We start from the raw sequence: 12,628 nt of genomic DNA on the forward strand, positions 1-12,628 counted from the left end.
ACACACCAGGCGAGCGCGCTACCGCTTGAGCCACATCCCCAGCATCTTCTTATTTCCTCTTGTCATTCCCCGCATTTCTAAAAGATAGCCCCATTTTAACCTTTACAACCTTTATAAAATTCAATGTATGGTCTTTTTCGATAGATAGTCTATGCAAATACCAGGTATTTTCAAAGCTTAGCAGTAACAAACAAATAGAAATACAAAGTCCATTCACAAAAAGGGAACTGTGTACCTAAAAATAAACTAGGGACTTAAGAACATTTAGGAAAAAAAAAAAAATATATATATATATATATATATATATATATATATATATATAGAGAGAGAGAGAGAGAGAGAGAGAGAGAGAGAGAAATAGGAAGATTAGTGCATCCATTTTTTTGGAATAGGATGTTAATAGGTCTGAATGATGCTTGAGATTATTTCCATTTAATTGTTTTTATTATTATTTTAGTATAGATTGCTTAAGGAATAATCAGTGTATAATGTAAGGGCCATCACAATAAATTCATAGTACCAAATATGATTTTCTACATCAGGATTTATCCTGTATTAATGAGAAATCAGGAGATGAGTGCAACTCTGAATCTGAGTCATGGAACAATCAATTTCTTGGTGTTTGGCTAGTAAAAAACATAATTATAATATACCAAATTTTGATGACTTGCAACAGAAATAATGTATTTCTTCCATTCATAAAAGTTTGCAAAGAGTTTGAGGTTCTTTTATATTCCATGAGAGACCTGGAAGCTACACTTTAGGAAGAACACTATATATGATTCTCCCAATTTAACTAAAAAAGGAAATGATGGAATTAGACATTTAAGTTGTTTTTATAGACTATCAGGGGAATGACAAATGTTCACTTCCTTCCTTTTCTTTTTTCATTCCTTCCTTCTTACAAATAATTAAGAGCTCACTATCTGATCTAATTCACTCTGGAAATTAGCAAATAGTTAAACACAAGATATCCTGACCCTTGTGGAGTTAATAGCCTATTAAAAAAATAACTTTATTAAATAAATAATTGCAACTGATGAGCATTACATAAAGGAGCATTCAGGAAACTTCCTGAAGAACAGAAATTAAAGTGAGCATGGAGAGAAAATGAAGAACTGATTAGATGGCAGGGAGTGGCCTGCACGAGGGGAGGTAGTGTGCTAGGGTGTGGAAGTTGGATACCTCAATTCCCAAGTTTTAAATCTAAGCTCAATGACGTAACCCTTTCTTAAGCACAAGTATATACATATATACATTCACAAAATTTGCATCCCATATATTATACTCTAAAAATTGCTTCTTAAATCACTTCTCTTTCCATTAGTTCCATATCCTCTGAATCAATCAATTACACACCAAAAATACTGAAATAAAAAAAAAAATCCAGCAAGGGGCTAAGCAACTCAGTGAGACCCTGTTCCTAAATAAAATACAAATAGGGCTGGGGATGTGGCTCAGTGGTCGAGTGCCCCTGAGTTCAATCCCCAGTACCAAAAAAGAAAAAAAAAAAAAAAGAGAACATCCTTTAAGTCAAGGTATATAGTATAAGTCAAAAGGGACATGTTTTACTCACTAGGTCTTCTCAGTTAATTTTAGGGATCCACATTTTATCTTGAAAATAAGAGATGTTTGTCTCTATGTGACAGTTATAAACATCACTACCAATTTATTAGCTTTAAGAAACTAGATATATAAAGAGAAAATATTTCTCAAAATAAGGATACACCATAGCTTAAATGTGTATCCCAAAGTTAATGTGTTGGAAACTTAATCCCCAATGGAACAGTGTTGTGAGGTGGGACCTAAGAAAAGGTGATTATGTCATGCTGCCTCTACCTTCATGACTATATTAATGTAGTTGTCATTGGAGTGAGTTAGTTATCTGGATAGTGACAATATTATAGAAGCAACTTTTTTCCTCCCTTGCTGATGCTCTTGCTTATCTTTTCTGACCCTGATGTCTTCTGTCCTGGAATGATGTAGCAAGAGGGCCTTTGCCAGATGTGGGCATCTTAGTATTAGACTCCCAAGTCTCCATAACTGTAAGAAATAAATGTTCTTTCTGTGTAAATTACCTTGCATTTTGGAGCAAAAAGGATTAAGAAAAGAGAAAATAGGGAAACTGATAAGAACAAAAATAGACCTTAGTGAATCTGAATTGAGCCATAAAATTTTTCCACAGACAAGAGACTTTGAAGATCAGCTCAGAGAATTAATTATGTTGAATTTGGTAAGTACTGCTGAAAAGAAGTATTTTTTAAATAAAAATAAGACCTTGTGTGGAATTGTCAGTTGGCATTGGATTAGTGATTGAGGATGATGAGTAGTAGTTACTATGGAAGAGGAAGGAGGCAGAAGTATTTAATGGGGTAAGTATATATTTCTTTCAGCCCATTCTCTTATATTTATCTTTGTCTTTACCATTAGTGGAAATAATAATTTATATGTGCTTGTGCAACTCATTTGAACAATCTGATCCTCAATTCCATCATTTCAAAAATACTTACAATCCTGTTATAATGGCTTTTTTATTGGATTTTGAAGTGTGCCTGCTTGAGGGAGGACAGAGACAACGCATTAAAATGGGCTATTTACTGTAACCAGAACAAAGAAAGTACATGACAAATAATTACCATTTTTTAAAAGTCATGTTTGTGGCTCTTTTTCTATGATAAAATAAATCATACATTTTTGGAAATAATGAATAATGGTAACTGATTAAGGTGGGAAATAAGAATGGATATTTATTTGGGCAAAGTATGGCAAATAGGTTTTATCTCAAGAGCTCAATTATATTTATACAAGTAATGGATATCTAGAATGTTATATAAAGGGAGGATGGGGAAGTCAAGTTTATTTTTCCAAGAGAAAGCTTGCTACTATCTTTAGCACCATTTGCCATGAACATCACAGGAAGGTACTTTCCCCGTATATTTTATCCCAGAGATGTCTGGAAATGTTTTCCAAAATACTAATTAGCAGTAGAACTTACATGCATCTATCTCCACAGGCCTACTGTTTCCTTTCTTTGTGTGTTTGATCCTTCCTTCTTTTTTTTTCTGTTTCTCTATTTCCTTCCTTCCTTCCTTCCTCCCTCGCTCCCTCCCTCCCTCCCTTCCTCTTTTTCTCTACAGATTATATTCATAAACCTTTCATCTTGCTTTATAAGTATCCATCCCTAGGCAAACTTCTCATTTATAAAATGCAGGACAGGAATATAGCTCTCAACTTTTTTACATTTCAAGAATGTTGTTATTCTATAAATTTAATTATTACTTGATTTAAAAAAATTCTTTAAGCTGCTCAAAATCAATCAATTAAGTAATTGTTGGATATTTACTAGGAGTAGGCACTATGCTAGCCACTCTATGTGTAGTAGTGATTAAACAGATGAGTCCCTTGTTTTTAAGATCCTTGTGGTTTAGCATGTGTGTAGGAGGTTAGTGAAGTGTTGGAAATGAATCTTCTATAGCTGGTAAATAATATCTCAAGTTAGTATAACATTTTAGATATGAATGTGAACTCTGGAACCACTCTCAATCAAATTTTAGCTCCTCCATATGACTTTGGGCAAATTACTTAACCTTACTGTGCCAAAAATCCTTCACTTGTGGAAGTAAATGATCTTTATGTTAATTACTTCAAAGTACGCCTGGACACAATTAGAGCTAAAAAAATAAAAAAAAAATAGCTCTCTATTAACATTATTGTGACCAAGAGCAACCATCATATGTAAAAGTTAAACATTCCATGTGTTCTTTTAAAAATTATCAATAACACAAGGTTAATGACTATCATTGCTTCTATTTAATAGGGCACTTAAGTTTTTATCCAGAGAATACGTCAAGAAAAAGAAACAAAGTACATACAGATTATAAAGAAACAGAATTATCAGTACAAACAATCCAAAAATGCTGCAAAATTCAGTATTCCTTTAATATATCCATGGACTCAATCATTAAAAATTCAATTTAAGCCAGGTGTGGTAGTGCACACCTGTAATCCAAATGTCTTGGGAAGCTGAGGCAGAAGGATCATGAGTTCAAAGCCAGCCTCAACAACTCAGTGAGACCTATCTCATGATGTTAATGAAAAAGTTAAGTAAATTTGTAACATACTAAAAGAAATTACAGAATTCACTATGTCCTATTATTAGCAGCAATCAGAAAATAAAACAATAAAAATTTCACTTGATAACAATGGAAAATATAAGACATTTAGGATTAAAATGAAGAAGCTTTTATATATTACACATTATTGAAGAAAACATGATAAATTGAGAGATTTGCCATTTTAATATTTGAAAATATTACAAATTATGCATGAATTTATTCCTAAATAATTTAGAAAATTAACGCAGTCCCAGTCAAATTGTAAGGCCATTTTCTTACTTTGTTCTATGAGATATGAGACTCACAGAGAGCTCAAGTTTTCTACTCATAAGAAATCTACACTATGTCCACATTCTGCAGATACCCTTGTCCTTTCATGTATTTCCAAGTGATGATAGAAATATTGGAGGACTCCATGCATCTCTATTTTGCTGCCTTGTGAGTTTTCCCTTTCCCTCAAAAGTCTTCCTTATCTAATGCTATGAGTTCTTAGAAATTTATGCTGAGTCCTCATGATAGTCGTAAAGAAAAATACCCTAGTTGCCACTGAAATGTAAAAGTTTCAATCATATGTACAATATTTGATTTCTTTAAAAAAGAATAAAGGATCTGAAGAAAATATGGCACATTATTAAGGTTTTTCTAGTTGTGTGGTAAATACTTTTTTATTCTACATAATTTTTAGTTATTAAAAATAAAAAGTAGCAAAAATTCAGAAGTATATAATTTTAGAATTCAGTTGATAACTTGAGGAAAATTATCAGTATTCCTTCAATATATCCATGGACTCAATCATTAAAAATTCAATTTAAGTCAGGTGTGGTGGTGCACACCTGTAATCCAAGTGTCTTGGGAAGAAGAGGCAGAAGGTTCATGAGTTCAAAGCCATCCTCAACAACTTAGGGAGGCCCTAAGAAATTCAGGGAGACCCTGTCTCTAATAAAATACAAAAAAGGGCTGCGGGTGTGGCTCAGTGATTAAGTGCCCCTAGGTTCAAACCTGGAAGCAAAAAACAAAGCAAAACAAAACAACAAAAAAGATGTAAATATGTTCCTATAGGCATTAAATATAAAATTTCATAATCTCACTCATTTGTGTAATTTAAAATAGTTTATCTCATTGAAATTGAGAATAGAGTGTTGGTTATCAGAGACTTGGTAGAGTTGGGGTTAGAGATAAGGAAAGAAGAATAAATGGGTACTGAGCTACAGTAAGATAGAAGTAAGAAGTTCTGGTGAGCTATTGGATGGTGGGGTGACTATAGATAATGAAAATGTACCATATATTTTAAAAAGCTATTAAAGAATTATTTAGAATATTTTCACCATAAAAAATGATAAATATTTGAGATGATAAATATGTTTAACCTGATTTAAATATTACACAAGATATACATGTATTGCAACATTACATAAGAATCCCTAAATATGCACACATTTTATAAATTTACTTATTAATTTAAAAGATTTAAAAAGTAAATTAAAAAATAATACATAAAGTCTGAATTCAAAATAGTATATTTAAGGAAAAGATCCATAGGCATTCTAACATAATTTACTTAAGTACTTGCAGAAACATTATAAAACATTTTAATTATCATTATATTTTCCCCCATTCTGCCTATTGACACATTTAAATGTTTGTAACATTTTCTGCAACATAATTGTCCTATACTTTGTTCTCCTTGTCACTGATAGTACTTTGAATAAAAGTACTTGAATAAAACTTTAGCTTCCCAAAATTTTTTTTTTGTTCTATAATGTATTGTAGCTTTAGCCAACTACTGCATAATACTAATTGTTAATTTCTTTTTGCCTGACACATTTCCTTTAGTAGTAATTAGGGAAATGCTAATTTCCTTCTCACTGATACCAAAAGTCTATGGTAAGAACCCTTTTATGAGACGAATTGTACATAGTCTGCATTAAAAATGCAATGGCTAATGCAAAATTATTCTCCTATATAAAATAACCAGAGTTTAAATCATTCATAATAAAATTAAATGTTCATATTTACCTTTGTATTCTAGATGAAATCCAGTGTAACTAACAGATCCATCACTCCGAAAAGCCAAATGCATAGTATTTGAGCTGCTTTCTATTCTCTCTGGTAACTTGCTGTCTTGAAAACTTCCAATCAGTGGACTATTACTGTCTGGTCCATCATATATATAGAGAAAGTCATAATTTGGTTCTATGCTAAAACTAAAGAGAGAGACAGAGAGATAGATACAGAAAAAGAGAGAGGAAGTAGAATTATTATTTTTGCTAGAGTATTAACCATAATAATCATATAATCAGATACTCAGTGCTTTAAAAGAACAATAGACCATGTCAAAATAATCTAATATAAAAAAATGGCTTGAAAATAAACACATTGAATATGAATGTCACGTCAGCAGGGAAAAAGGAAAACAAAATCTTGATACTTTCAAATATTTCTACATTGTCAATTTATCTAGAGGAGATAGAAGATACTGTAAGGCAGAGAGAGTTTAACTAATGAAAGTTGTAGGATTTAGAGTCAGAAGATGTGAGTTTAAGCCTTGCTTCTGCCCTTCTTAGCTATGTATCCTTAATCAGTTACTATATCAATAAAGTGAATAGTGTTAGCTATTTTAAATAGCTTTATCCATGTACTTTACATCATGAAAATACTATGTCAAGGCTCCTATTTCAAGCACTGTATATTGTATTAGCTTTTCATTTTTCTGAAAGTAAATATTTTTTTCTTTTAAAATAATGTAGGAGAAATCACACTGTTTCAAAATTAGATAATGTTGAAAATGATATTTTAGCATGTGAATTATTCAAATCAATATTTTAAATATTGCAGTTTCCATGATAAACTGATTTTAACCTTCAAAAGCATGAGAATTTTCTTATAATGGTCATATTAGTCATATTCATAGAAAGTAGGAGAAAAACAATAAATTGATTTATTATCTAACTTTATATTGTGGCAGAGAAACACAGTGAAAAGAAATGGGCTCATCTGAGACATTAAGAAAAGTCAACAACTTCCTGTTTTAAAATGAAAACAGTAAAACTTGACAAAGTTAAACATCCAACAGTAGCAAAACTAATTCAGTATTTTCTCATCTTTGTATCTAAAAGAGATTTGTTAGGTGAAACATATTTCCAAATCTATGAAATGTATAGAGGTTAAGTTTGTACAGTTTTTCTCATCTTTAACACATATGTCTCCACAGGAAAGCTAAGTCCAGCCACTCAGTTTACTTGTGCATAAATGGTGGTGAAGAAAGACTGGGATGGAGTACAAGTTATTAACTTTTTCATATATAAATGTTCCTATAACATGAGGAAATTAGAGAAACTTCACACTATTATATTTTGTTTTAATGTATTCAGTTGCTTCCCAACTATAGTGAATTTGTCTTCAAATCTTTCAGTGGAGCTGGGACCTGGATTTTGGTAACTGCTGGTACAAAAATGGCAAAAATCAGAAGATTGGGCCTGATTTCAATTACCCTTATCCTGGGACAAAGCATAATCTTTGAACTTCATCTCTTTCCACATTAAGATTTGATGGTAATTACAACTTCCTTGTCTATCTCAATGTTGGGAGGGATCAATGGAAAAAATGGTTTGTAATTGACACAGAAGTATTTATTATGTTCTGAAGGCTAAAAGCCTATTTAACAATGACGTACAGAACATTTAAAAAATTTTAGTTTTGTCTTAAATGCTTAAAGTATTGATTTATAGCTCCTTTGAAAATGAAAATCGAACAAAAGTTATTTTTTTCAAGGAAATTTTAACATCTTAGCCATAATATTTTCTCACAACAAGTGGAAGAATAAATAGTACACTCTAATAGTAAATTATATTTTATAAGGCACTTTCCTAAATATTAACTTGGTATTTCCAATAATCCTGTGGTATAAGGAAAGGATTATGATTTTCATTTTATCAATGAGTACATAAGTCCCTTCAAAGTCAGTTATTTCCCTAAAGTCACATAATAAATGACAGCTGTAAACCAAATTTATGTCATGTGTTTCTTTTAATGTAGTCTTCTACCCTTAATTTATTAGCTAAAATAATTCATAAGTAAACTAAGCCTTATATCAAACATCTTGGTATTTCTAATGTCTATGTTGTCATTTCCTCCACTTAAAAAATAGGGAATATAATAGTATTTACTCAGGAAGTGGTCTTATAACAGGGTCCTTGCATATAACTAACAATATCATTTTTGTTGCATATATTTCATATATTCATAATTTTGCTAAATTTTTATGACTTCTAATTATCTTTACTGCTTTTTTAAAATCTGGCTTTAATATGTTAGAAAATATTGTAAATTTAAGCTTAATATTTTACATAAATATTACTCAGCTTTAACTCACTGGAGGCAGAAAGAGTGGTTGTTTTACCTCTCTGTAGGGTCAACCAACTGGTTATATAAGGAAAATTTCTACTTAGGAAATACTTTTGTTACTATTACCTAACACTTCCATGGAAACCTTTATGTGGCTCTGGGGATCAAATCCAGGGCCCATGTGTGCTGGGTAAGCAAGCAATCTACCATTGAGCAAAACCCACAACACTTTTCATTGAAACATTTAGGAAAGAGGCCACATTCCATGAAGCAGATATTCATTTAAATAAGTAACTTATCCAAGATAACAAAGATGAGTGGCAAGATTAGAACTCAAAAACTCAACTGCTTATTTTTCCCAGACAGGTTGCATTCCTTATTACTTCAGTACTAAGCTTACCCTGTGATTTTTACTACTAAATGACAAATGAGAGTTTAGAACACTCTTATGTAAAACTTTATCTTGAGACAAGTTCTGCCAAGAAGTTATACAGAAATAACCCATAAAAATTTCTTTATCAGTTGGACTTAATGAGACCACAAAAAAGGAAAGTAGTTGGGAATATGTGTCTTTCCAAGCCCAGCAATAGTGCTGCACATGTGGGTTTTAAAATATTTTCAAAGGTTTTGAGTGGTGTAAATATGGAAGAAGAAAATTATTGAAGTACTGACCTTTTAATCTTGAAGTTTAGGAAAAACTGAATTTTTGGATACAGTGATGGTAAGTACAGAGATAGAGGAAATGTTATAAAGAGATCAAACTTTTAGTCAATAAACCTCTTGACCTTCAACATGTTTCCCCAACTAGAAATCTGGTAAAGATTCTCACCCACTGACCTTCAAAACTGCTACACTATTATTCAAGGCTTTGCAAATTGTTAATTACTAAGTATTGGTATTGAGTTTGGAGAAAAATAATAAAAAACATCAAACACAGAAACAAAACAAAACAAAAAAAATCACCTATTACAAACACTAGGGTGAAATAACCAAAAAATATTTTTAAATGTAGACTTGTATAAGAACTCACCTGATGAATGCCAAGGAGATAACATAGTCAGTATTGACGGTGATAGTCCAGTCACAGTCCCTGCTATGTGGATATGGATGAGGAAAGTTTGGCGAAAGAATAAAGCCTGAAGATCCTGTTAAATTGCCTCCACAGGGTGCTTTAATTTAAACAAGCAAACAAAATCCCTTAAGAGATTAATAAAATTCATTAGCTATCAATATTTGTGAAAACATTTCTCTAAGAGGACTTATGAGATTTTGCAGCACAGACCTGACTTTCATGGTACTGGATGCTTGAATACTGCATTTTCTTTCAAAAAAAATCATTAAAATATTGAGTACATGGTATGTACATGGATTCATTGAATTAAGCTGATTTTCCGGCTTCCAAAATGAATGAAAAATTACATATAAAATTCTTTCTTTTTCCATTACTACTTTGTTTAGTGTAAAGGAAACCATTTGTAAAGGGGTAAAGATGATTTCCCCATGGAGATAAGAAGGTTACTAGAAAAAAAATAGGGGAAAAAAATAAAATCTTTGATAATAAATGGAGGGCCAGGGTTGTGGCTCAGTGGTAGAACACTTGCTAGCATGCGTGAGGCACAGGGTTCAATCCCTGGCACCACATAAAAATAAAGTTATTGTGTTCATCTACAACTAAAAAAATTAATAATAATAATAATAATAATAATAATAAATGGAGTAACAGATATAGTATCTTCCGCTGCTTTTCATCTCTTCCCTGGTACCTTTTGTGTATTTATGGAACAAAAAGGCTTTGATACTGTTAATGAGCAAGAATGAATAATTTTCTGAGAACCTACAGTACTTTACAACTTTCTTATATTGAACATTAGGATATCCTTAAATCTAATTGCCTGACTTAATGAAAATGGGGAGTTACTAAAGTCATGATAGTGGCCTCAAATGAAGGTATCTGTAGTTTTTCAGTAGAGAGGCTCAAAAAATTGTCAGTGGAATTCAGAAAATAGGTTCTTCAGGGGATTGTTTTTCTTTAGTCTTAAAACAGATATGTTCAGAAAATAATGTATTACAAAGTTGATAGCATCAACAACAACAACAACAACAACAACAGGGAAATGAAGTCATGGATTCCCTGGTGGTGGGGTAGGAGAGTGGAATATGAATAAATACACGCACAGAGACATATACTTTGTGTTTGTGTGGGGTGGGTGGAAGACTCAATTTTCATGTTCTCATGATGTCTTCTACACATAATTGGCACATCAGCACTATTATGTGAGTTTTAAGATTATACTTCTGCCTGATATATGTTACCCTTAAGCCAAAAGGCATGCTGATTCTTTTGACAGCAAAAACTGGTTTGGTTATATTAACATTTCAGCATTTCTGTTAGATATGCCAAATCATCATTACTGTGTGAATGATAATTTTTGATACCTTTTATTGTGTTCCTCCGTGCCTCATGGCTACCCATGTCTTAGTACCTCAGTTACTGTGTAGAAAATGAGGTTGGCTCCTACTATAATGGGGAATATTAAGTTGCTTAGACTTAATTGTTCACTACTCTTTTCCTATTATTTGTATATTTTGTGGTATTTATCAATGATTATGCATAAAGTATCTCAACTTTTGGCAGCCTCCTCCTTCAAACCTAAGTGGAGCCTAAATTTGAGGGTAAAGAGTCCCTCCAAATAATCAAATAAAACCATCAACCTGGTTACATAATCCCTTTGCCTTCTCCAGAACCTTTTCTAATTAATTATCTTTCTTAAAGTCTCACATACTAAATATAAAACAAATTCCCTAAAAACTATTTCCTTTCTCCTTTATTTTTTAACAGAGGATTGAATTTTTACCTGATGTTTAAGAAATCCTCACATCTCTCCCCATATACTTTTTTGTTGTTGTTGTTGTTCAGGAACAGAGCTTATTGTAAGAAAACATAGTTCCCCATAAGATTTATATAAGACTCCCTCATTTGACAGTAACAAAACCAGACATAGACCTGGCAAATTCCAATTCTTTGACTCAAATGTTTAGTTCCTCTTTGTCCCTACTGATAAATCTTAGTAAAATTCTTTTCTACCAAACTTTGGTTATGTTTCTCTCCTTTCCCTAGGCTTCTGAACTTTGTCCCATACCTAGCTGTGATTTAGCATGCAATCCTTTCTGAGAACAGTACAACACTCTGATCTACCAATCAGGAAACACTCTTTCATTCCACTCTTCATTCTTTCTTGCCTTGCTTACTCTTTTCTACAGAAGAAAAACCATTTTTTTTGTCTAACTCCTGAACCACCTAGATCTCTGGCTGCAGAGATCTATGCCCTGTTGCAATAATCCCCTTCTACCAATTGCAATAGTCCTTCCTTCCCACATCCACACCACAAAATGTTTTTTGAATATGAGTTTCTTATTACTAAATGCAAATTATTTTTAATTTGATGCAACTAAGTATTTTTTTTGAAAGGGAAATTAATAGTGTCTCTGTACCTATGTTCTTTATTCACCAAGGGGGAGAAATTTGTTCTCAGTTTGTATCTCAAAGCAAAGTGCCAAAGTATTCATCCTGAGAATAATTACCTTATGTTTAGAATTTTATTTATTTAAAATTATATCCCAGGAGACACAATAACCTTTTTATTATTTGGGAATGCAGATGTCTTTGGTCTTTTCCTCATGCAGTTCTCTCCTCCACCATTGCTTTCTACCTCAGCCTCCTTGACTCCAAACAAATAATTCTTCATCAATCTTCCTTGACTTTTATATTTACAAATATAATAGATAATTTTCTGTCTTTTTCTTTCTTTTCATATCCATAGTCATTATTACCTAGAAGTGAATTTAAATTCACCTTAAATTCATTCACTTAGTTTTTTGGAATTCAACTTCTATTCTTTACCTAATGTTTTGTATAGAATCTTTTATTATTATTTTATTTATTTATTCTTCTTCTTTCACTTGATTTTATAATTTTGGTGTTCTAAGTTCCTAGCTAGTTTTCCTAATTTTTTATTCTATTATATTCCTTCTTCCATTTTTATATACTACTTATTTCTTTTTCTATCTGTTCCTGCAGATCTCTGCTGAATTCTAAACCATAGGCCTGAGTGTTTACTGCATATCTCTACCTGGTAGTCTATAGGTACATCAGACATAGATTATCCCAA

General features: G+C 31.9%; 1 protein-coding gene across 3 annotated transcripts in view; it reads right to left on the bottom strand.

The window, feature by feature from the left end:
- Csmd3 (CUB and Sushi multiple domains 3) overlaps positions 1 to 12,628 on the bottom strand; it is a 1,108,856-nt gene that overhangs the window by 246,393 nt on the left and 849,835 nt on the right. For all 3 annotated transcript variants that reach the window (XM_076835404.2, XM_076835403.2, XM_076835402.2), the window contains 2 exons: positions 9,490 to 9,628; positions 6,132 to 6,319 (listed from right to left, as the gene is read on the bottom strand). In XM_076835404.2, the coding sequence (XP_076691519.2) occupies positions 6,132 to 6,319; positions 9,490 to 9,628 (327 nt within the window). The remainder of the gene's footprint in view (positions 1 to 6,131; positions 6,320 to 9,489; positions 9,629 to 12,628) is intronic.

The sequence above is a fragment of the Callospermophilus lateralis genome, chromosome 16, assembly GCF_048772815.1.
Source record: "Callospermophilus lateralis isolate mCalLat2 chromosome 16, mCalLat2.hap1, whole genome shotgun sequence".
Taxonomy (NCBI): Eukaryota; Metazoa; Chordata; class Mammalia; order Rodentia; family Sciuridae; genus Callospermophilus; species Callospermophilus lateralis.